Consider the following 27,455-nt stretch of genomic DNA (forward strand, 5'->3'; position numbering starts at 1 on the left):
GAAAATTTGGTATGCGTAGCTACCACCATTGGCCAGCTACAACACACTGAATATTTAAAACTGACGTTTCTCGATACTTTTAAATGGGCGATAAGACCGGTTTTCCCAGTGACAGTCACAAATATAATATGGTTTATCATATTCAAATAAAAACATTGCACAATAGTCAGTCACCATCATTAGAAAATAGTGTGTATAAATCCTTTGATCTTTGGGAGATAATGAGGTCTTTAAAACCATGAAGAGACCACTGGAGAGGTTCTCTAAAATGATTGGAGACCTCCTATATAGCAGATGGGTGGTATCTGCATATCTCCAGTTGGAGAGGTCAGCACACAGCACACCTCGGTCATGATCACTGATGTGCTGGGTAGCATTGCAGATCTCACAATTGATCACTGATCTGCTATTCCTCCCTCAGGAGGCAGAGCAGTGTGCTTTCTTTTATAGATAACAATGTGGAAAGTGATTGTGGGTTTACATTTTGTGCAAGACATGATAACATGATGATATTTTACTCAACCCACAATCAATCAATTTATCTATCTACTAGTATAAATACACCCACATCATTTTCTAAGTCAGTTAGAGACCACCCTTTGGCTTCGCCTTGGTTTTTTAAAATCACAAAGATCCTCGTGATGGGTCTCTAACTATTACTTAGAGAGTGGTTGACAAGTTTAGTTATCCTGTGCTATTGGCTATAGTTATTGCACCAAATAACATTAATACACTTGTCATAACAACTAACCTGAATAACAAAATAATTATGATTGTTGCCAAGAGACAAATTATGGATATACCACATCCAATATAACTGACAATTGATAGTGCTTCATCATCTGCTGATGTTTCTGTTATTGCTTGATTAATTGTTGTTGAATTTGATAAAGATGTGTTCGATAAAGACATATTATTTGATACAGTTATTGGTGTATCAAAGGTACGTGGTCCTTTCTGTATATAGCAAAAAGAAACAGTTATTTTGAAATGTAAATTACATTATGTACGTACATAGACTATACAGACTCTACAAAGGTATGCATTTTTTCATCAACGATTATTAACCATTTGTAAGCATTTATGTAGCAGCAGTTCCTTACAAAGATAAAAGTATCTTTTGTTTCAAAACACTGAAATTCCAAACAATGATGGTGCTAACTTTATACACAGGTTGTAATACACATGTGTACCATGACAGTTATGTGCCTTAGGTAGCTACAGTGTTATCTTATCACACATTCACCTTCTTAGCTCCCCGAAACAGTACAGAAAAACTAGTGAGATGTTTAGTAACACATGTTATGGTGGTAGAGTTTGTGTTCTCAACATCCAAAAACACTCCCTCTTCAGACCATCCTCCAGTGTTGTTTCTGTATAATTATGTACATGTATGGTTGAATATACATGACATATACGTACAGTATTGAAAACACATTGTCATTATACAGTGGAACTTCAACTATCTGAACTAATTGGGGGAAAGAGTGTTCATGTAATCGAATAGTACGTAAAATCAAACATCCATACATTTATGTACAGAGCTTTGTTCAACTACTCTAATAAAGCATACACTTGTTGACAAAATACTCTAATTGAGCAGTCAATTTGGTGTTCGAATAATCGAGTGTTCGGTTAATCGGTGTTCGGATAATCAAATGTTTGGTTAATTGGTGTTCGGATAATCGAGGTTCCACTGTACTATTCCACTGTACTACAGTACATTAATGTGACTTTGCAAGTAAAACAATATTCAATATGCTTGACATACCCGATCTTTATGGTGGAGTTCCAAAATACACAAGTTGGTTCCATTTCATATGCAGGCTATACAATTCATATGTATGCTCATGCACAGTATTGTAAGCTATAATATACATGTACAAGTGTATGGAAAAATTTACATGTACAGTAGTAGGGATCAAAGAAATAAAAACCAAAGAAACAAGGGAGGTCATCTGTCACATACAGAATGACAATATAATTAAGGTACACTGTAAAGGACCGACAAAAATTGTAGCATATAATAACTATAATGAATAACTATACCAGACTAATTGCAATAATTAAATACAGTAGCTACAGTCATTATGACAACTATACTACATTAATACTATAATAATATTACAGTCAAGTCTTTGACATCCACTAGTACAGCTACGGGTGTAGATGACCTCCCTATTTCATTGCTTATATTTTTATGATCCGTACTCAAATGTAAATATCAATTTTTTTCTGACACTTGTTTGTTAAGTGTTTACATTGCAATAACACACTTGATTACCAGTGAATCATTGCATACTACATCAAAGGAAAGAATGGTTCCAGACCCATTATGAAAGATGCAAACTGTACGCATGCCCCGACTATCAATTACTGAAATGTGAGGTGGCTACTCCATTTTGTTTTCAGCTACATATGTATGTTCCACCTGTTATACAGTGTTAAAATGAAGAACAGTACAAGAAGCACCTCTGCAATCAATCCAGTTACTACGAAAATTATGCTGAACACATGCCCCACTGAAATGCATTCCACTTCAGTTTTAGCTATGTTCCATACTTTATACAGTATGAGAATGAACCTTACTAAGATGGTCTCCAACACATGTGTATCTTGTTTAAGTTGTGTCTATATCGCTTGATAGTAATATTATCAGAAAGTTATGACATATTATTGTGAAACAATACTTGTATTATCTAAATTTCAGTGGAACAATATTATCATGCCAATGATATCAGTTACCTGCTAACAATTGGTTTAACTATCTATCACATTCCGTCATCTTATTGTATCATGTAAACTTTTTAAAAATAATGTGTACGTATTGGGTTTCTTATAACTATATGTTCCAACATGTACAGTATATATACACATACTGTACATCTGCATGTAACTTTACTCAACTTACATATTCTACATTGTTAAATGTTAGTGTGACATAACCATCTGGTGGTAGTGAAATAGGCTGTGATGATATCTGACTGGAGATGACTTCATTAGCTATGACTGTTGTATCCCTGCAAACGTAATAAACAGGTTTGGATACATGTTACAGAAACATAATAGTTTATCATGCATACAGTACTCTCTGCAATACACAGATCCACACCACGTCTGTAATAACATACAGTATGTACTGTACATAAATTAACCACATGAATGTCTAAGGACAATCGCTGCTATGTATAATTTAGGCAGCTGGCTACATGCATAATCATCACCATCACTTACCCTATTGAATTATCTGGTAAAACACTGACAAGATTTTGAGCAGCATAATTCACAATTGGCACCTGAGCTCCTATAAGTATTTTTATTACACAAACATAATACATGAAAGTCACTGTACAATTACCACACATAGCGTTCTGCATACGTAGATCTATATACGTACAGTGTGTTGTACTACATGCACATATACTACTATATTTACACAATGATGTGTTGAAAGTACTGTATTTTGAAAATCCAAAGACATGGTATGCAGTTACACATAATAGTTGCACATAGTAGTTACACATAGTACTGTAGCACATGTATATAGGAAGTTACCTTTGCAATAAAATCCAGCCTACATACATTATATCACCTTGCACATTAAATCTTTCATATAAAGGTTTACATAATATAAAAACCTCATAAAATTATTTTTAGTAAAATTAATGGTGTTTTCATATAATAAATGGTACATGTATTATCAAATTAATATTTGGTGACAATTGCACTGATCTCTACAGAGCAAGGAAACCTTATAATGTTATTGAATTGTATTCGATTGTATTAAACCCTAAAATATGTATGTATATTTGTACATCATAAACATATAAAATAACATAACAATAAATGTAGGCGGCACCTTCACTACTCATTTGCTCCTTTATTGCTGCATTTGGTATAAAAATCTTTGAATTTTCCACGGCAAATTCTACTCCACCAGTTGACTGTAAATCAAATGTTGATAACAGCTCAAAATCAATATCTGTAATAATAAAACAAATATTGTAATTAGACAAATTCAAGTTTATTACCTTCATATTTAATAAGTAGAAGGGAATATTAAGAATTTTAAATTGGATTGGGATAAAAAAAAAGTAGTGAAACAAGGGAATAGTTAAAAAGTGGTGAAAAAAGGAATTTTGCCTATACTTGCAGAAATACTTGTGGACATTAAATCCCTAAACTTCAGTCCAAAACAAGTTAATTCACAGTTTATCGTTAGGGATATTTGAAAAGTCATGAGGGCAGGAGGTTGTTTTTCATAATTCAAAATAAAAAGGTTTATACATGGTACAACATTTAAGGCATTTTTGAAAACAGCTGCAGAGCTTTCGCTCATCAACACCACAAATTTTATGTCCCAACCAAACAATGTACGCACACTTGCTACGTTAACCATACTATTAACAATTAAATTAGCAGTAGACGTGTCTTGTCCTATGTAGACTGAATCCAATACTGAAGATGAAAGCTCCAGCAAAGTCAAAATAGTTGAGAATGATCCTGACTTTATTTGAGTAAACAATTCCTTGAAATTCATTGAAGGTGCTCCAGATACAACAGTCCAGGGGATGGTCATCTGTTTGTCGCACACACAAAGACCAGGCACCTTTCTATTGGTGTAACTACTGTAGTCTTATCCATGGGATGACATGCCTAAAGCTTAACTCAAAACATGCCAATCAAGGCATGCCTCTAGGAAATTTTGAAAATTAGACCCTCTGAGATTGAACATGAGCAGATTATCAGTATAGTATGTAGCTTGACTTCTGCATAAGGGTGACTGCTCTATTAGGGTATCATAAATTATTAACATAACTCTGGGGCAATTCCCACTTCTCCTCCAAGAATTTTTGATTAGCCCCTCAAAAATTAAACAGATTTAGCAGTACAGTCAACATTAATATTTGTTGACTGTGGTATAAGGATGACTGATCTATTAGAGTATGTTGATCTTGTGCATGTTCAATGACAGCTTCTAAGAGGGGCTAAGCCCCTCCACAGTCTCTTTGGCAGGGGTTGCAGCCCCCTTCTCTGTGCCCCTGACAAAGACATTACAACATTTCACCAAGTCTACGAAAACGTGTTCCAGAATGTGAGCAATGACTATCACGTGAGTAATAATGAATTATGAATGTAATGCTCAATTATTAAAAACCCATGCGGGCGGTGACGATAAAGTGTGAATCGACTTGGCCTGACCTAAAGTTTAGGGACACTAGTATATCTGTAGGTATAGGCCAACCTTCCTTGTTTCACCACTTTTTAGCTATTCCCTTGTTTCACTACTTTATTCTTTGATCTCTAATCCAACTTAAATTCCTAATGTTCTACACTTATTTTTTACATTTTTAAACCAGGTGCATTCCCATGGCCGGCTGTGGGTGCATGCCTGTGTACTGAAATTGTTTTCGTAAAAGTGTGTGTACCTACGTATCTACCTATCTACTATGTTTGTCAGTACGCACCCGCATGAGCAAAATCGTTAAATGGTAAAAGCAGTGTTTAGGTAATAAGTAAACGTGAAATGAAAAGTCTGAAGAGAATTGTCACACCCATATTTCAGACCGCCGAAAAGAAACCACCAAAGTTAAGCTGTGCAGAAGTTTAATACAGACTTGTGAATTACCTTACCTTCGGATTTTACAGACGTTTAACAACTGAAAAACAATCGTGCAGGCCTCATATATAGACTACCAGGAATAGCCAGGTTTGAGGCTTTGTTGAGAGATTTTGTGGGGGAAAACATGATAATCAAACTATAAAACAATTAGAAGATACTTTTGTGCATAGTGTGTTGTTAAAGTGGTTTGTATAACAAGCACCTCCTTAGCAGCGCATAGCAACATAATTGAAGATTGAAGAATTACAAAAATTTCATGAATTACAAAATCTGAGAATTACATTAAATTAATTATGTAACCAAAAAACCTATTGGTTAAAATAGTAATACATAGTTGGTTAATTCCAGATGAGTTAGCTAGCTGCATAGTGCCTGGTTTTTAGAAGTAGCACAACATCAACTTGTTTATAATTATGACAAATGAACCAGCGCATACCACTTAAAAGAATGAATAGCACCAGGAATGCCATAAAAATAATTTTGAATTAGAATGCGTGCCCCAACAACCAATTACGTATTTATTAATGGAAAGGGAGGTGGCCATTACACTGTGTACTTTGCCCGTTACACAGCATTACGAATGAAGAACAGTACAAGATGTATCTCTGTAATCAATCCAGTCACTATGGAAAATACAGGCACAGCCACAGGGAAGTTGCATCGCACTATCACATCGACACCTTGCATTGTCAGCAAAAATAACAGGAACACAAAGGAGGACAAAAGGCAACTCCATGTGCGCGCATTTTACGTACTGCAGTTGGCAAAAAGGCACATCTTGGGACGAAGTGACGTTGAACAGTGAAGAATGAGTTATGCTTGGCTAGAGATATCAGTTAGTTAGTTAGTCAGTCAGCATAAAATTCTGAAAAAATTTTAAATTCCATAACTTTTTGGAAGGGTTTGGGGTTGGTCTGAATACATTTTTGGGCTTGGCTGTGCCTAACCAATGCTGCCAAGCTGTCATGAAGGGAAGGTTTTAGGGTGATATTTTTGGTTGGAAATTTCCAGTTCTTCATGATCCCTAATAGATACATGGTACAGTTATATGTGGTCCGCTGAGCAAAAAAAACCCAACTAGTTTGCATAATTCTGTATTGAGATACATAAATGCTATTGAAATACATTGAGCAAAAACGTGTGCTACAGAAATAATTTTAAGCTCATTTTAATAGTTTCAGCATACAATGAAAGAAGACTCAAATTGCAGTATCCAATACACCACTGCATTTGCCTATTCATGGAAAGTAAGAATATCATTGTTTTTTTTGTACCACAAAACAAACATGAGTTATGTGTATTTGTTTACATTGCAGTAATACATAACTTCATTGTCGCCATTTCTAAGCTTGAACAGCCTTATTGCTTGTTAGCATGAGTGGATATAGGCCAACAACTAGCTGTACCTTGATGAATGCCCCAATTCATGGTGAACACGTGACACAAGTCCCAACTCCATGGTCTGAGGCACTCGTGACTGTAATCTATTTTCTGTATAGGCACTGTACAAATCAACTATTACTGTCTATTGCAGTAACTCAAAAGTACGTAACAGGAACTTCAACAGCCCACTGGGTTTTCTTTCTAGAAAACAAAGAAGTCATAAAATGAGGTTTGAGAAAATTGCAAACTAGTTACGTTTTCAAATAACTTTGATAGTAATGATTGGCTTTAACACAGTTACTATTGATGTGACTCTTCAAGTTGATGGAATACTATGACTAGGTATTTTGGAATAATTATGAGCCCTCTGGCACACTCTTTATCTACAGTATCTATCTATATACTTAACTTTATCATATGCTACATATACAAGTGCACAGAAAATTTTGGAATTTTCAACTAGAGTAGGGACCAAAACACATCGATAAAAAGTACTGAAACAAGCTGGAGTAGTGCACAATATTAAAACAATAAGAAGTGTTATATCCATTATGGTATCTTGAGCACAGTAGGGATATAACACTTCTTATTGTTTTACTGTGAATTAATATCGTGCACTACTCCAGCTTGTTTCAGTACTTTTATTGATGTGTTATGGTCCTTACTCTAGTTGAAAATTCCAAATTTTTCTGTGCACTTGTTTGTTAACTTTTTTTGTAAAATAATTATGACTGGTGAACCCACGCATACCACATCTGAAATGGCACCACACGCCCCAATTATCGTCTGAAAAGTGAAGTATCCATTACGTTTCGTTGTCAGCTATGTTCAACCCATTACGCAGCATTTCGAATCAAGAACTGTTCGAAAAGCACCTCTGCAATCCACGCAAGAAATGGTGCCGCTCGCCCCAGTTACATCAATTATCATCTGAAAAGCGAAGTATCCATTACGCTTCATTGTCGGCTATGTTCAACCCGTTATAAAGCAGTATGAATCAAGAACTGTTTGAAAAGCACCTCTGATATCAAAATAGCCACTATGACAAATGCGGATGATTTCCGCTACGAAGGGAAGCCATCACGTGTTATCGCCAAATCGACACCTTTTACTGTCAGCAAAGATGAATGGGACACAAAGGAGGACACTGGTAAGTCTATGAAGAATGCATTGTACGTACTGCGGTATGTCAAAAGGCACCTGCCGGGCAGAAGCAACGTCAAACAGTGAAAAAATCAAGCCCGTAGCCTTAGCCGTTATCGAGTTACGCTTGTCTGAAGACATCAGTCAGTAGAAAATTCCGTTAAATAAATTATTTTTAAAATTCCGTAGCAACTTGTTGAAAGTGTTTTGGGTTGATCTGAAAGCTTGTTTGGGCTAACCAATACTGCCTGATCGTCATTAGGGGAAATTGAGGCTGTTTTTGGGTGGTATTATTTCGTGGGCCATGCCTACCCCTTTGTGGTCCCTACTATACACTACTATCGTAGTGTATGATATATATTGAACATTGTGTACGTAGATGCAAGTATATCTATGCAACATGTATTTATGCATGCAGCGTATATGTAGTGCATGGCAAGACAGAATACATTGTACATTCACATAGAACACCAACTCTACACACATGTCTTACCAAAGTTTTGACCACTAAATGATACATTATGGAGTTGATAAAATTCCAGGATTGATCTAAATGTACTAGCAAAACTTTCTATATTGTTGAAAAGTGATTCAGCTTCATTGGGTTTGTCCTATACGTATATGATAATTTATGGTAATAATAATTGTATTGATTAAATACAGGAATATTATAAACACTACATTACATGAAACATTATTAAAACTCAATAACGCATTCATATGCACTGTGCAAAATTTTACGTTTCCATGTACAGTCCTTTAATGAAAGTTGTATAAAGGTTTCAGGATATATTATTAACAGCAATAGCATAATTCATGTCACATTTCCTGACTGGAATCTGAAATCAAATTAATTTCATTTATAAATTTAAAAAAAAAATGCATTTTCATTTTTCATTGGACAAAATTAATTTCATGTACATTTCATTTACAAAGGGATACCACACATTTGTGACAATTGAATTCCTAGAAATCTCTCTCTTAAGATTTCTTACTCATGAAACTCCAGGAAACATAATTTTTGTGCAGTGATATTTACCGTATTTACTTGATTTTTGCCGCACCCTCGAAATAGTGCAGTACTGTTCAAAGGTCTTTATCCTTGTTTCTGAAAATAATTTTAATTGTACCACACCCTCGAATAGTACCGCACTATACTTTTGTAATTACTCTTTACTAGTGCCCTCATACCTCTAGTGCTAATCTCCATTGGGATTAAGGAAGGCATTGTCCTGGTAAAACTTGAATGGCCATAAAATTCTGGATATTAGATAGTAAATTGATCACGTAGCACGAGGCGTGACGTGGTCATGCTACAAGGGCTTGAGTGAAAGAAAGGTCCTGTATAGAAGAAGTAAGTAGCAATGTGTTGCGATTGTTTTATAAATTATAATGTGGAATAGCTATAGTAGTGACAGGTTTAAAATATTAGTAGCCACCCTCGAATAATACCACAGTGCGGCACTATTCGAACTTATTTTTGGGCAAAAAATAATAGTACCCCTGGGGTAAAAATCAAGTAAATACGGTATAAATACTTGTTAGACATGCATACAATGCACTATAGGAGTTACAACTAAATACAACTGTTGAATTGAAAGCAATAAAAATGCAATGTTTTAGAATAAGGTCATTTTATTATAGTGGCCATGTAATCAATAGGTCCTAATGTATCTAAGCTTTATTTCATGACCTCATTAATAAAAGTTGTTACTGAGGAATTTGATCTTCAGGGTGAGTATATAATGAGGCTTTGCTCTAAATTTTGTATGAATGTTGCAGTGTGGTACATTATACCTCATCTTGATTACTATCCACAAATTCATAAGTGACCATGTTTGATTCACTTAACAGATTATTGATGGTGGATGATAAATCCTGTTGAAGGAATAGAAAATCCACAATAATAAATACAAACATATATATTATGCATGCGATGTGGTAGCAATAATGAAGTGGGACTGTGCTTTACATAACCAATTATACTGCAAACCTAAAAAATTCATCGTCAAAATTTTAGTGGGTTTATGTATCCATGAAAATTTTACATACCCTATGAAAATCAACTGCCAATGATTTATAACCACGTGGCATACATAGATATACACATGTGTAGCTGTACTGCTATCATCTATGAGTAAAGTGTGTCTTTCAGCATTGCTGTATTCTACTGAGACCATTCAGGAATGTTTCTCAGTCTCCACTGCGGTACATTGCATGAAAGCAGCATTTGATGGTTTGCCAGACCTGATCATGGGACCACTGTCAAGACAAATACATCCACGAGTAATTGATTCATTACAAGTTAAACCCATAGATAATGCTGTGGTGTGCATCGATAGGGCTGTAATCTATAACCAATGTACATGCTCATTGACGTTATCTAATTAGGCAGCAAAAATTGAAGAAGGAAAATGTGACTGAATTTTGGAAAATCACCCATATGGGCGCACGTGAAATAATTAGAATTTTCATGTTTACTGGGTTGCTAATAAAAGCAGGGCACAGTTTTGAAAATATTTCAAGAATTTTCTTGTAATTCAAGGTATTGAGAATGGCTTAAAACCATCAACAAGTAGATTTGTACTATAAAGTTTGTGATTTGATCATTAAATATTTTAGGTGTCAAATGTGCCCATATGGGTGATTTCCAAAATTCGGTCACATATATACAAAATCTTTAATTTTAGCTGTGAGCAGAGAGCTTAGGAGACCATAGATTTACTACTTTAGAGAAGAGGATGTTCTGAAATGACTCAATTTTGTGGCTATAGCTGTGATGTTGGAATATCATTAAGTCGAATGCAAGCCACTGGCTAAATGTCATCAAGTTTAGGATGCAACACTTTGTGGACTGTTGATTCACAGGCTGGTGAAATATGGCTTCTGGACCAGCAGTTGGACAAAGTGACTCTTCCCTGCCAGCATGGTGGTATCGTGGGGTCCAATTAGAGGTGTAACGTTACTGCAACTGGGCACTGCTAGAAGACTGAAAGCCTGAAAAGAGATGAGTTGTCAGATAAGCCAATTTATTTGTTAACAAAATTTTTAGATGTATGCTGGAATTTAAGGTAAATGGAGGTAACTCCGTGAATATTACATTCATGCTCATAACTTACGATCAACAAAACCGATTAGAGCAAAATTTGGGTACCAGAAACGTACTTTTATGCAGTCTGTGCCTAAATTGTGAGTGATTCAACAAAGCCATTAGAAAGACATACTTAGCACAAAACATCTGGCAGTGCCAAACAACACATGGGATAACATGGTGAATTTCTGACAGTAAGCCAGAAAGACCAACAATTTAATGTTGCTTTTAGTGCTTTAATGCAAGTACATGGTCTTTACTTGTTAGAAAACATGCTAGAGATTTATTGAAGCAAGTAAAGCTATCCTGTAGCACTGCATTAACTTCCTCAGGCAGTTTCAAGGCAATTCAGTTCAATACGCAATCATTCAGAATCAATTGCACTGATTGGGCCTCAAGGAGGGCTAGATTTATGCACTTATTTTCTGCTAACTACGAGAACTAATCAAGTACAAGTGTTGTATAAACTCAACAGAAATGGCTAGACAATTGGCTATAGCAAAGCTTTGGCATGAAACTGATGTTATTCAAGCAAAATCATGCTGTACCACTTTAACAAAACCATTGTTGTGAAAACCAGAGCAGCTAGAAACTTCCACTTTCAAATTGGTACAGGTACGGTAATCAACATGCCTTTCAACACAAGTTTTCATTAAATGATTTATGGAGCTACAGCCCATCAAAGTTGAAATCCATGAAGTTACCCCAGTCATGAAGTTATCTCCATTAATTTTACAGTACCTAACAATTAAAAGAAAAAGCGAAGAAAGGGTGATCTGTGACACCAGCGTGTTTGTAAGCAACATGTTAGACTTGTAGTATGCTGGTTACTATGTATATAGTTACTGTTAAAGCGCTTACCTTACTGTGGCAGGGTAGCAATCTGGAGGACGCCAACAAATCAGGCCCATGTTGCATTACTGGAATGTAAGCACCCTAGTTCATATTTGCCTACATCACAGTAGGGATGGCAAGTTCCTTGGTTAAAGTACATGCAGTAGTGGAATAAGGCTTCATGGATTATGTAAGCTTGGTTAAGACAGTAGCTGGCCTGACAGAAGAAAACAATTGACCACCCACACAGTTAATTAGTGTTAACCAACTAGCTTAATTAGTGGCTTTGAAATTACATGGACAGCCCCTCCAGATAAGTATGAAGTGTTTAGGGGGAAAGAAACTATGGCTTTGGTGAATAAAATTATATTTCTACTGTATATGAAGCTGTAAAGCCAAAACAGATACTGTTCCCATTCAAGCATTGAACTTATGTTTGGTACAACATCTGAGTGAAATCCTCCAAGGCATGTACAAATTATGGGGGGCATGGTTACAAAACACTGTAATTTTACTCTAAAATTGATTTTTCTCCTACAGCTAATTGGGAAACTTTCTAAAAATTCTTGTAATGGCTTGTAGTATTTTCTTTAAAAGTACACACGGAAACAAATTTGTAGATAATGTTATTACCTATGTAACTTCTACAGTTTCAGAAACCGAGACTGCTGTTTTTCATAGGAAATCTAGAGAATTCAATACTTCATTTGAGCAAGTACTTAAAAAAATTACATCCATACTTCTAGATCTGTTTCAAGTAGATGACAAAGTTTAGAGCTAAAAATGAGGTACTAGTTCAAATTTTGTAGAAATGTGTAAATGTTTCCTATTTTTGGCCTAAACTACTAAATTGAGTCTTGTAGTCAGTATGATTTTTAAAGTATATACTGCAAGCATATCTGAGTGGAAAGCAAGCAGAGATCAATGGAATCTTTTTATGTGTTAAGCTATAGGAATTAGTAGCATGCCTCTTAAGCGCATACTTCTGGTTAAGGTTACCATTAACCATGCTGCAATTTCTTTCCACATTAAGTTAAAAAAGAAAATCGCATTGTGCCTGTACAAACTTGTCAAGTCTATCACACAATTATACCTAGTGAATCTGCCTTTCTGGGTTCACCTCACTAAGCAAACTTTTAGCATTATAGTATTAGTCCAACCACTCCACTCAACCTTCCCCTAGATTAGTTGAGAAATGTCAACAATATTATTAACCACAGGTATTACCTGTGAGACGCATCATCATTGATAATTGATTGTAGGCCTGTGCCTATTATGCCGGCATAATTTTGAGAATAATAGGTGACCAATTTCATGAGAATAGTTCCGGAATTATAGGACGGTTACAGGCATAATTTTAGAAGTATTGGATGCCCACGGTGGAATTGAGGGGCATGTCTCTTCTTGATTAGCTAGAAGAAAGAGTTAATCTACTAAAAATGATATATAGCTGACATTATTATAGGAGTGCTGCGGAGTGCTGGTTGAAAAGGGGGCTGAAAAGCCTCTAAAAGATTGATATACTCTAATAGAACACTGAAATACTCTAATAGTATAGTCAGATAATTTCATGTTAACAATCTGCAGTCAGCATCAGGGATTTAATTATCTACAATTCTGAAACTTGTACATCTTATACCAGTGTATCTTCTTCAAGTCTTTGAACATATTGATATCATTATCTACCTAACTTAGTATGTATGTAGCTATAGCTACAGTTTTAATACACTAATATTTGAAAACTCTCGAATTATTGCTGCAGATATCTATTCTAAGTCTGTTGTAACTAATTATGGCTAGAAAATGATCGAGATACTCTAGTAGAGCAATCATATACTCAAATCAAACACTCAAGTGTGTACTTTATAAAGTAATCAACATTCACCCCCCCACCCATATCAGTTTTTGCTACACTTGGTGATGGGAAACAACCAATGTAAAAATGATGGCTTACAATGCCGTAACACAGGTTACACTGTCTGATATGAAGGGACATAGGTGAGGTTTGCTTTTATTTACCCAATGGATATATTGCTTTAGTTTCAGACATGTAAGACATGGGCATTGACAAACGATCAAGATGATTTAATAGACAATGAGTGTAGGAATTGTCTAATCTCAAGTTGAAATTCCCAGTGGAAACATGTCCCCAAAGAGCCTTAGAGAGAGCATGCGAGTGTACTTTGCACACTAATATACTGTAGCTTGACATCTGAGCTAGAGCCCTTATCTATATAAAAATCTGTATAAAAGTCTATAATATACCCCTTGCATAGCAAAGACAATTGTACCAAAGAGAATGATACCTTAGCAACAGTAGAAACATCGTCTGTTTCATCATATCCCAATAAACTGTGAGAATTAAAAGTATGCATGACATTGTCATATATGTGTGACTGGGCCAGCAATAAACTGGGAATGTAGGCACAAAATATTCCCCAATCACATAAAAACTCATATATCAGCATTGGAATATTCCTATTCTGTAATCTGCATTACAAAGCTACAGTAACTAAATGTTTAATAAGAGCCGAAAATTGCATGATCATAGTGTAATTACATAAAAGTTACAAGTCATGAAATTTTATTATTATTATTAATGCTTTGCAGTGACCAGCACTGAATGTCTGACAGCAACTTGTGCTGCAACCTTAGGATTACTCAACCTAGTTACAAGGACTTAGAAAGACTTATAGCAAATAAGGTGTAACAGAAAAGGGGCCAAGAGTAAAGAAAAAATCCCTCCAACCCCAGGATTTGAACTGCAGGTCACCCAATGTCTAGTCGGGGCCACACTTAGTCTTCCTCCAGGAGGGATGGATTTTCTTCTAATAAAAGTATTTATTATTACTAACGCCTTATGGTGACCAGCACTGAAGGTCTGACAGCAATTTGTGCTGCAGCCTTAGGATTACCTAACCTAATTAAACAAGCAGGTGAAATTTATGTCCCTGCATGGCCAATTTAGTGGGCCCTATCACATATTATCATGATATACTTAAAATTATACTGTATGTGTCTACTGTATATGTAAACACTATATTGAATTTAACTATAGCTGCATTCTTAAATTAATAAGACTTGTCACTCAATCTTAAATTAGTAGTACAAAAAAGTATAAAGTATTTCACAATTATAACATGGTAGAATCAGTGTGTTTTAGTGATCCAAACAGTTAGAATATCTTTCACTAACTAATTATTTATATAATAGTGAACAGAGCCTAAAATAAATTGTTTTAAAATAAATAGTCTGATGAATTATTTACTGAGGGTTTTACATACAGTACCTCACAGCATGGTTTTGAACACTTCATAACCACTAGGTTACTTCACACATGTACGTACCTAATAATTTTGTCATACAGTGTGTACACAATAGTTACCTTATCATCATGTGTAAAATGTCATTTGCAACATTGAGATCTTGTGGCGCCAGAGGAATACTAGACTTAGTACGAGAACTAAGATCTCTACTCACTAAGGATGAACTCAGTGCATTTAAACTAAGAGACTCTGTATAGTCAATCTCATTTGTCCCATCATCTCCAAAATAGTATGTGTTTAGTTGCCTGGAATCATCATGAAGAATTGAAAGCTCAGCTGAGTAGCAATTTGTAACATTCCGTACTTCTCCCCAGGAACCATTATCAAAGCAATTTCGTGTAACCAAACCTGCATGTGAATGTAAAATATATACACACATACACACATGCTTGCACACATATTAGCACACTATATGCACATACTGTACATGCTATGCACACACGCACACACACAGAGTCACACACACACACATGCACACAAAGCAAGCAAAGCAAAGCCTATGGCAGCCATGTGAAACACAGCCATTTCCACCCAGCAAACCAGCACTGGGATGCCTGTGCATCACTCAGGCACTTGAGTCTTGTGCAGGCAAATCCTCCTGGGGCAGGACTAGAGGCCGCGGAACCAGAAGCTCCACATGACCCCAACCCTGCTAAGCGAGTCAAGGACAGTTGGGTATTTGCTTCCCCAGTAAATACCAGGTACCTATTGATGTTACAGCTGGGGAGGCTGATTCCCCAGGCAACTGGGTAGACTGGGTAATTTTTTTTGCTCAAGGAAACAACAACAACACCAAATTGGCATAACTGGGCATCAATCCTGGAACCTTTCAATTACCAGGCTGATGCTCTAGGCGCTTGGCTGTGCTGCCTCACTACACACACACACACACACACACACACACACACACACACACACACACACACACACACACACACACACACACACACACACACACACACACACACACACACACACACACACACACACACACACACACTAACACTGACACACTGACACACACTAACACACTCACACGCACAGTAGCTACAAGATGTTTACAACAAATATACATATGCATACTACTTAGTGTATTGGATACTATTTCAGCAGATCCAAATTTCTGAACATGCTTGAAAGATCTTTTAATTATAATGTTAGGTATCCAAAAAGGAGATTTACATGGGAGGAACCAGGAGCTGGCAAAGGGAGGGGCACAAACAAGCTAAGGTGTAGGTGGTTGGGGAGAGCAGATTCTCTTGTATTTTTGAAGTAGCAAATAATCACCTCTTAGGATTGTCTTACTCCTTATTTTTTTAGCCTTCTTAAAAGCTTTTTTAAAGGCTAGAATGTCTTAAATAACAGCAACACAATAATTATTTTAGAGGCGCTTAGCACGTATGAAGGTGCTGGCTGACAGTTTGATAACTGCTTTGACTATTGTTTTAGGTGATTTTGTAATAAATGGTAGTAATAGGGCATTTGCCCCAAATTCCCCAGGCAAATGTACCATCCTGGATCCATCATTAATTTACACAAATGTTAGGTATTTTTAACAAGTGCAGACAGGATAAATAAGCTATCATACAGTACGATAGTAGGGACCACAAAGGAATAGGTGTGGCCCACGAAATAACATCACCCAAAAACCAGCCTCAATTTTCTCAGATGATAATGAGGCAACATTGCTAAGCCCAAACAAGCTTTCAGATCGACCTGAAACGTTTTTGACAAGTTGCTACAGATATTTAACAGAATTTCTACTGATTGACTGATGCCTTCAGACAAGTGTAACTCGATAACTGCTAAGGCTACGGGCTTGATTTTTTCACTGTTCAATGTCACTTCAGTCCTAGAGGTGCCTTTTGGCATACCACAATACATTCAATGTACAGTATTCTTCATAGACTTACCAGAGTCCTCCTTTGTGTCCCATTCATCTTTGCTGACAGAGAAAAGTGTCGATTTGGCAGTAGCATGTGATGGCTTCCCTTCAAAATGGAAATCATTTGTATTTTTCAGAGTGGCTATTTTGATTGCAGAGGTGCTTGTCGAACAGTTCTTGATTCATACTGCTGTGTAACGGGTAGCTGACAATGAAGCATAATGGATACTTTGCCTTTCAGATGATAATTGATATAGCTGGAGCGCGCGGTGCCATTTCAGATGCGATATGCATGGGTTCATCAATCATAATAATTATCTAATCCGAAACAGCCAAGCTGTAAAAAAACAGTGCGGCCCTCAAAAAGGCTATGGTGAAAAAAGATGTGAAATCCAAGGTGGCGGTCAAGAAATGGCTGTGATGGTAGGTTAATGGTAAAAATTTTAATAACGACAATTCAGGTGAATTTGTGTGCTGCTTGGTCTTGGCAAAAAATTCACCTAAATTGCCGTTATTAAAATTTTTACCATTAACCTACCATCACAGCCATTTCTTGGCCGCCACCTTGGATTTCACATCTTTTTTCACCATAGCCTTTTTGAGGGCTGCACTGTTTTTTTACAGCTTGGCTGTTTTGGATTAGATTTCATTTCTTTTTGTATTTGTATACCACAATAGGCCGGCTTTGGGACTTTTTTAACCTGTCTTTTTTTTCTTTACCACAGGAAGAAGAAAAGATGAAGCAGATGTACTTTAAATATTTCTGATTTTATCAGTAAATGTACAAATTATATATATAATACATATATTTATCACAGAACTCTCCATGGTGGTTTCTTTGTAGCTGAACTCTCTACAGGTGATTTGTTTGCAGCTGAACTCTCTACATGATGGTTGCTTTGTAGCTGAACTCTCTACAAGGTAATTTCTTTTAGCTGATGTCTCTACAAGGTCACTAGTTTGTAGCTGAACTCTCTACATTATGATTTCTTTGTAACTGAACTCTCTACAAGGTGACTTCTTCTAGCTGATCTTTCTACAGGGAGATTTGTTTGCAGCTGAACTCTCAACATGATGGTTTCTTTGTAACTGAACTCTCTACAAGGTGACTTCTTCTAGCTGATCTTTTTAGAGGGTGATTTGTTTGTAGCTGAACCCTCTACAAAGAAACTTCTTCTAGCTGATCTCTCTACAGGGAGATTTGTTTGTAGCTGAACTCTCTACAGGTGATTTGTTTGCAGCTGAACTCTCTACATGATGGTTTCTTTGTAAATGAATTCTCCACAAGGTAACTTCTTCTAGCTGATCTTTCTGCAGGGTGATTTGTTTGTAGCTGAACTCTCTACAAGGAATCTTCTTCTAGCTGATCTCTCTACAGGGAGATTTGTTTGTAGCTGAACTCTCTACAGGTGATTTGTTTGCAGCTGAACTCTCTACATGATGGTTTCTTTGTAGCAGAACTCTCTACAAGGTAACTGATGTCTCTACAAGGTCACTTGTTTGTAGCTGAACTCTCTATATGGTGGTTTCTTTGTAACTGAACTCTCTACAAGGTGACTTCTTCTAGCTGATCTTTCTACAGGGTGATTTGTTTGTAGCTGAACTCTCTACAAGGAAACTTCTTCTAACTAATCTCTCTACAGGGAGATTTGTTTGTAGCTGAACTCTCTACAGGTGATTTGTTTGCAGCTGAACTCTCTACAGAGGTATGTTCCTGAACCATTGTTGGCAGGTTTCAAAAAGTAGGTTTACTAAAACCTGCGTAAGATGGCTTGTGAACATACCTGGAGCGAGGCTCTACATGATGGTTTCTTTGTAGCTGAACTCTGTACAAGGTAATTTATTTTAGCTGATGTCTCTACAAGGTCACTAGTTTGTAGCTGAACTCTCTATATGGTGGTTTCTTTGTAACTGAACTCTCTACAAGGTGACTTCTTCTAGCTGATCTTTCTACAGGGTGATTTGTTTGTAGCTGAACTCTCTACGAAGAAACTTCTTCTAACTAATCTCTCTACAGGGAGATTTGTTTGTAGCTGAACTCTCTACAGGTGATTTGTTTGCAGCTGAACTGTCTACATGATGGTTTCTTTGTAACTGAACTCTCTACAAGGTGACTCCTTCTAGCTGATCTTTCTACAGGGTGATTTGCTTGTAGCTGAAGTCTCTACAAGGAAACTTCTTCTAACTGATCTCTCTACAGGGAGATTTGTTTGTAGCTGAACTCTCTACAGGTGATTTGTTTGTAGCTGAACTCTCTACAAGATAACTTCTTCTAACTAATCTCTCTACAGGGAGATTTGTTTGTAGCTGGACTCTCTACAGGTGATTTGTTTGCAGCTGAACTCTCTACATGATGGTTCTTTGTAGCTGAACTCTCTACAAGGTGACTTCTTCTAGCTGACCTTTCTACAGGGAGATTTGTTTGTAGCTGAACTCTCTACAGGTGATTTGTTTGCAGCTGAACTCTCTACAGAGGTATGTTCCTGAACCATTGTTGGCAAGTTTCAAAAAGTAGGTTTACTAAAACCTGCGTAAGATGGCTTGCGAACATACCTGGAGCGAGGCTCTACATGATGGTTTCTTTGTAGCTGAACTCTGTACAAGGTAATTTATTTTAGCTGATGTCTCTACAAGGTCACTAGTTTGTAGCTGAACTCTCTATATGGTGGTTTCTTTGTAACTGAACTCTCTACAAGGTAACTTCTTCTAGCTGATCTCTCTACAGGGAGATTTGTTTGTAGCTGAACTCTCTACAGGTGATTTGTTTGCAGCTGAACTCTCTACAGAGGTATGTTCCTGAACCATTGTTGGCAAGTTTCAAAAAGTAGGTTTACTAAAACCTGCGTAAGATGGCTTGCGAACATACCTGGAGCGAGGCTCTACATGATGGTTTCTTTGTAGCTGAACTCTGTACAAGGTAATTTATTTTAGCTGATGTCTCTACAAGGTCACTAGTTTGTAGCTGAACTCTCTATATGGTGGTTTCTTTGTAACTGAGCCCTCTACAAGGTGACTTCTTCTAGCTGATCTTCCTACAGGGTGATTTGTTTGTAGCTGAACTCTCTACAAGGAAACTTCTTCTAGCTGATCTCTCTACAGGGAGATTTGTTTGTAGCTGGACTCTCTACAGGTGATTTGTTTGCAGCTGAACTCTCTACATGATGGTTCTTTGTAGCTGAACTCTCTACAAGGTGACTTCTTCTAGCTGACCTTTCTACAGGGAGATTTGTTTGTAGCTGAACTCTCTACAGGTGATTTGTTTGCAGCTGAACTCTCTACATGATGGTTTCTTTGTAGCTGAACTCTCTACAAGGTAATTTCTTTTAGCTGATGTCTCTACAAGGTCACTAGTTTGTAGCTGAATTCTCTGCATGATGGTTTCTTTGTAACTGAACTCTCTACAAGGTGACTCCTTCTAGCTGATCTTTCTACAGGGTGATTTGTTTGTAGCTGAACTCTCTACAAGGAAACTTCTTCTAGCTGATCTCTCTACAGGGAAATTTGCTTGTAGCTGAACTCTCTACAGGTGTTTTGTTTGCAGCTGAACTCTCTACATGATGGTTTCTTTGTAGTTGAACTCTCTACAAGGTAATTTCTTCTAGCTGATCTTTCTACACGGTGATTTGTTTGTAGCTGAACTCTCTACAAGGAAACTTCGTCTAGCTGATCTCTTTACAGGGAGATTTGCTTGTAGCTGAACTCTCTACATGTGATTTGTTTGCAGCTGAACTCTCTACATGATAGTTTCTCTGTAGCTGAACTCTCTATAAGGTAACTTCTTTTAGCTGATGTCTCTACAAGGTCACTAGTTTGTAGCTGAACTTTCTACATGATGGTTTCTTTGTAACTGAACTCTCTGCAAGGTGACTTCTTTTAGCTGATCTCTCCACAGGGTGATTTGGTTGTAGCTGAACTCTCTACAAGGAAACTTCTTCTGGCTGATCTCTCTACAGGGAGATTTGTTTGTAGCTGAACTCTCTACAGGTGATTTGTTTGCAGCTAAACTCTACAAGGTGATTTCTTCTAGCTGAACTATCCCTTTCCATAGTTGCATGAACTCCCTATAAGGTAACTTTTTCTAGCTGATCTCTCTACAGGGTGAATTGTTTGTAACTGATCTCTCTACAGGGTGACTTGTTTCTAGCTGATCTCTATACAGGTTGCTTGTTTCTAGCTGATCTCTTGAATTCTCTTCAGGGTGACTGCTCTATTAGGATGACTGCTCTATTAGAGTATCTCGATCTCGCTGCACCAAGTTGGATTTCGTGTTATAACTCCGTGGCTTTAAGTCTGATTCTTCTACACCATTGATGATCCTTTCTAAGATGATTACTCCATCTATACAGCGATTTTCAAAGCATTCCCCCTTAGCGGTTTATCTGGTAGGCGTGGCAAGTAGTCGTTTTTTATTAGCTAATCTCGATTGCGTAATTGTTACACACTGTTGGTTTTTTCGTTGTATCTTCCTGGTTTTTAGCTCGATTTCTTTCAAACCACAAAAGGTTTGAGGTTCAATAGTTAACCTAATTTCCCTCCGATTTTCAGCTTCTTCCCATACACGGTTTACCCTGTAGGCGTGACAACATATTGGTGTTATTTTTCGTGAATAATCGATCATAACTCTCTTCCTCTTTATCGTATCCTAGCTAAAGTTGGTACAGAGATGCGCCTTTATACCCCCCTTCTGTGTGCCAAATTTCAAGGCAATCGGATATGGCGTTCGCGTTTTATAGCAGTTTTTGTAAGTGTGCAAAAAGAGGAAGAAAAATAAGAAGAAAAAGAAGAAGAAAAAACGAAGAAACTAAGCCAATTTTTGAAGTCGCATATCTCGGGAACGCGTGAAGCGAATTCGCTCTAATTTGGAATGTGGAGCGCTGAAGGTGGAGGGAGTGTCCACAGCAAAAATCGTCTTGTTTCATTAAGGAAGCACAGAGCTACTGAGGTGCAAAAATTGCGTTTTCTTTCTTCCATTTAATATACTACGGGTGTTGCACGCCGGCTTCTTGGGCCGCACGACACACTACCGTGTGTCTTGATTTACAAAAGATTAGGAGTTAACAAACAAGTATAGGGATATAACACTTCTTATGTTTTATGTGATTTAATATCGCGCACTACTCCAGTTTGATTCAGTACTTTTTATCGATGTGCTATGGTCCCTACTCTAGTTGAACATTCCAAATTTTTTGTGTACTTGTTCTATGTACATGTACAGCAACATCCCAAAAGACACCTGTTGGACTGAAGAAACAAATATACCTATCTAAACCAAAACAGCCTAGCTATGAAAAATGGGTGCAGCCCCAAAAAGCCCGGATAAAAAGAGATGTGAAATCAAAGGTGGTGGCCAAGAAATGACTGCAATAATTATCTTTTTTAATGAGGAATCAAATGCACCATTAAAAATGATAGGCATTAACATCATTGCAGCCATTGCTTGGCCACCACCTTTGATTTCACATCTATTTTTATCTGGGCTTTTTGGGGCTGCACCCATTTTTCACTGCTTGGCTGTAAGATATCACTTCTTTTGTATTTGCATACACCCAGAGGGCCACCTTTAAAGCTTGTCTATTTCTTTACTACAGGAAGAAGATAAAGAATTTATGTGCATTTGACTAGTATACTGTATGTGTGTATTTTTATACGGTGTTTTTGTCTGCATATATGTACATATTGTTTTGCAACTCTCTTTACAAGGTGACTTGTACCATAGCTAAACTCTTTACAGGGTGACCTGTTTGTGACTGGTGACTTGAGTGTAGCTGATCTCTCTACATGATAACTTGTAACATACAGTAGCTGAACTCTACAGGGTGAATCTATAGGATGACTTGTTGTGCATTACAAGTCACCCTGTAGAGAGTTCAGCTGCCAACAAGTCACCTTGCAAACAGTCCAGCTTCAAACAAGTCACCCTGTAGAGATTTCAGCCACGTACATATGTACATGTAGTTGAACTCTCTACAGGATGAATTGTTTGTAGCTGTACCTTCTACAGGAACCTGTTTGTAGCTGAATTCCTTACAGGGTGACATCAATAATGTAACTGAACTCTCTACATGGTCAGTTGATTATACCTGAAATCTCTACAGGATGACTTGCCACTTATGTTTGCTCTAACTTAGTAGTAGGGTGACTGCACTATTAGAGTATCTCAATTGAGCATTTGTTACACTTAGTTGGTTTTTGTAGTATAACACAGTGGTTTTAATTGTGAATTCGTATAAACCACTGAATGGTTACCTATACACTGATTTTCATCTCATTCCTATAAGTGGTTTACTTAGCAGGCATGGCAACTAAACATTTTAAACTCGATCATGTGATTGTTACACACTGTTTTTGCAGTGTATCAATCTTGATTCCTTTAAAATTACCTAAAAGCACTCCAAAAATGACTACATACCAATTTTCAACTGATTTCTTGAAACAGTTTACCCTGTAGGCATGACAGAAGTTTGATCTTATTGTATGTGAATAATTGGCCATAACTTTTTGAATCTTGATCACATTTCCACCAAATTTGTAGTGATATTAAGTTATTAACTTTAATAACGCCTTTTAGTGTGCCTAATTTCAGTTTTATTGGAGTGCATGTTTGTGTTTTATGTGTGGATTTTGAAAAGTACAAAAGAAAAAATGTAGAAACCCCCCTCCCATTAGGCCATTTATGGCTTGGAAATGGCTGGGATGATTTCCTTCAAATCTTACATGTGCACTTCCCTAGGCCTCCCTGGCAGGCATCCCTACAGCAAAATTGGTTCCAATCCATTAAGGGATCACAGAGCTATATAGGTGTGTAAATCGCATTCTCATTCCTCCTGTTAATATACAGTACAGTACCTACAGCATGGCATGCTGTAGACCACACAACAGATTACTGTGTCTTGATCAACAGTGAAAAATTAACCCCATAGCTTTAGGCATTATTGAGTTATGCTTGCTTGAAGACATCAGTTAGTCAATCAGTCAGTCAGCAGAGAATTCTACTAAATGAACATGTCATAGAAATTTCCTAGCAACTCAATTTTTAAGTGTTTCAAGTCAAAATGAAAGCACTTTTGAGCTTGATTATGCTGCCATGGTACTATGAAGGTATTGTGAAGCTCAGCTGGTTTCTGGTCAATATTTTTTTGTGAGAAGGTAAAAGCCTTCTTGATCCCAACTATATACAGTTACTGTACTACCATACTAATGACAGATGACAGATGTGAAGTGTAACAGTATACACTGTAGATGGATTGATTATCCACACATAGTACCATAGATATACGACTCCCAATAGGGATTGGAAATGGTGTCACACACCAGAAATAGGCTTGTTTAAAATGTTACGGGTGGTATCCATAATTTGTATTATTGTACACTAATTTAATTGGCCCCTAAGGAAGTTTTAAAGGTTTTGCGAGAGTGATTTAGAACCTAAGAGCGAAGTGTGCTGCCATCCTACTAGCTTTGTTCCACAGCTTTGGCATTAGATTAAAGTTTGAAAGACAAACAGTTACACTAGACAGCAGCTGTGCAGAGTTAGGAGAACAGAAACATGATGGTACAACAACACCTAGCCAAATTGTAACCAAGGAAATATGCAGCATTTAAACTAGAGGTGTTGCTTACAAACCACACTGTTCAATTCTAATGACCCAAAGGGGTTCTAAAAAGCCATGTATCATCAATACCAGAAGGTGTACACAGCTACTACAGGAACAGAAACGTACCTTGGTGTAGAAGCAATACTGAAACAGCAAGCATGACGAGTTTCTTCTGTGGGAAAGGCCAGTCAGTGACTTCCACCAAAGCAACTTGTATCGCTCGACCTTAGAGAACTTTTGTATTCTACTAAACCTACACTGATAGTCTACAGTAAAGTCTTTTCATGCTCTTCAAAGCGGTAACAAGCAAAACACACCTTGTATCTAACCAGTGATGTCAAATGTACAGGTAGTATACTGGGCGCGTGACACCGTTTCCAATCTCTATTAAGAGTCGTATATCTATGATTGTACGAAATATGCAGGAAAATTCTCTGCTTAAAAAGCTGGAATTAGCATAAAAGTAGGGTAATATACATATAAACTTACCAACAGAGTCGTTTCCACTGCATCTTGTGACAGCCTGAAATCCTGCCTCTGTTTGAGGCCAGTTTATTAGCCATATCTCATCCACCTCTGATGGACAAACTTTCACTGTTTGGTTATCTAGTTCAGATGTTGTACACATTACTTCATACAAACCATTACAGTTGAACAAATTGCATAAATATGTACTGTTATACAATACCACAAATTCCAGCACAAATATAATACTTTAAAAACTACAGTGTACATAAGTAGCAAGGGACAATTGATTACACTAGTAGGGTGGCGTAACTGTTCTACGTATAAGAACAAGTACGAGATAATTTTAAGTTCAATTAGAAATAGTAGAAGGTGCTGCTGATATACTAGTGGACATTTAATCTCTACTTTATATAGTCTGTAGCCATGACTAATAAATTAGGGATTAAACGTCCATAATAGCTGAGCAGAATAATGCAAAAAGTTCTATCATTTGTGATGAAAGCATGAAACTTTTGATATCAGTCATGCTCCTCGTTTTTTGATATACATAGTGCCATCACAGGTGTGACCTCTGGTGACCATTGCAGCCATTGTTGTACTGAAAATAAATCAATTTTCTCTCCATTTCCCTGATGCATTATTTTACACTATATATTAAAACAGGTCTCAAATTAAAGGTGTCAATCCAAGAAACAACTTGGCATTTGTTTGAAGTTCATGGCTCATTCCTCTCCAAAGTAACTGTCATGTGATCATTTTTATTAGTGATAAAATCCTTTGAATTTACTGTATCTGCCCTTGGGGTGTAAATTAAAATTACCAATGGGCAGATAGCTAACTTAATAGAATTTCATGGTGATCATAACATTGGAATGAAAAACCTATAATTTATTCCAAATAAATACCAAGCTTCTCTCAGCAAGACCTTAATTTGAAACTATGTTTTAACTGTGTAAAATAATAACATAACACCTGAGAGAGACAAAGTCAAAAATGATGATAAAGGTCAACAAAGGTCAAATCTGTGATGGCACCAGGTGTGTATCCAAAACTAAATTTCATTGGGACCACAATCTATGTACCAAGTTTGTGCAAGGTGTACAAAAATTACAGTAAATTACTATATTTATGTGTTATGTCACTCTATTATATCTTCAGGTGTAATTGACTTCCCTTGTTTCACTACTTTTCATCTCTATGATCCCTAATCAAACTAATTTTCCTTGTATTTGTTTACCTTTTGTAACAAACTAATTGTGACTGATAAATCCATGTATACCACCTCAAAAGAAAGAATGGCACCAGATATCAAACAGTACATGGTACCGTTTAAGTAGGGATTGCGGTGAAACTTTCGCACGCCGCCCAAAATTCTATCGTTAAAAATCACCCTAGAGACAATTTACATGACAAAAATCACCTTTACGGAATAGCACTAGTCCATATAATACATACTACAGCATTAAATATAACAAAACACTAACAGGTGGCCGGATATAGAATTTTTAAAAATTGACAAAACTGGAATTTTAGTCTCACTGCCTCACTGTCTCACTGCCTGACCACAGTCACAAGGCTAGAGGCCAAACGAAGCAGGGCATGGCCACTATTTTACCACACAATAATAAACTCACCAGTGGGATGTGCCTTTTGGGGTTCCGATGAGTGTAGGTCCTCTGCGCCTTGTCTTTTCTTTTATCTTCAATCAGGCTGCTTGTCTTCTTCTTCATACAACGAAACCATATCATGTTTATTAATATGATAAGGCATTAATTTTCCGTTTCAATGCTTTCTTTCAGCAGCATATTTAGACGCTACAGAATAATTTCAGAGCTGTATTTCAGAAGCGCTTCAGTCCCGGCGCTACTATAAGAGTCACACTTGCTACTGTATATATCTGCAACTTCATGATTGGGATCCCGTTCGCGATAGGTTTGTGACCACGCCCCCAAATAAAGATGATTGTGAAAGAGTACTAAGACCCGACCTCTTAACAATCTATAACAATAAGCAAGATCACCTCACTCCTTACTGGTCTAGCTAGCTGCACACCCCTTGGTTGACTCGAGATATACTCTAATACAACAGTCATGTATGACGGAACAGT

The 27,455-nt window shown here is 37.0% G+C and overlaps 1 protein-coding gene across 3 annotated transcripts in view; it reads right to left on the reverse strand.

Moving 5' to 3' along the window:
* Positions 1-27,455, reverse strand: part of LOC136261367 (adhesion G protein-coupled receptor L4-like) — a 134,002-nt gene that overhangs the window by 26,842 nt on the left and 79,705 nt on the right. For all 3 annotated transcript variants that reach the window (XM_066055373.1, XM_066055365.1, XM_066055380.1), the window contains 11 exons: positions 25,370-25,486; positions 15,460-15,748; positions 14,381-14,426; positions 9,947-10,027; positions 8,643-8,760; positions 3,860-3,982; positions 3,235-3,304; positions 2,912-3,020; positions 1,772-1,827; positions 1,247-1,373; positions 752-957 (listed from right to left, as the gene is read on the reverse strand). In XM_066055373.1, coding sequence (XP_065911445.1) covers positions 752-957; positions 1,247-1,373; positions 1,772-1,827; positions 2,912-3,020; positions 3,235-3,304; positions 3,860-3,982; positions 8,643-8,760; positions 9,947-10,027; positions 14,381-14,426; positions 15,460-15,748; positions 25,370-25,486 — 1,342 coding nt within the window. The remainder of the gene's footprint in view (positions 1-751; positions 958-1,246; positions 1,374-1,771; positions 1,828-2,911; positions 3,021-3,234; positions 3,305-3,859; positions 3,983-8,642; positions 8,761-9,946; positions 10,028-14,380; positions 14,427-15,459; positions 15,749-25,369; positions 25,487-27,455) is intronic.

Source organism: Dysidea avara, chromosome 1, assembly GCF_963678975.1.
Source record: "Dysidea avara chromosome 1, odDysAvar1.4, whole genome shotgun sequence".
Taxonomy (NCBI): Eukaryota; Metazoa; Porifera; class Demospongiae; order Dictyoceratida; family Dysideidae; genus Dysidea; species Dysidea avara.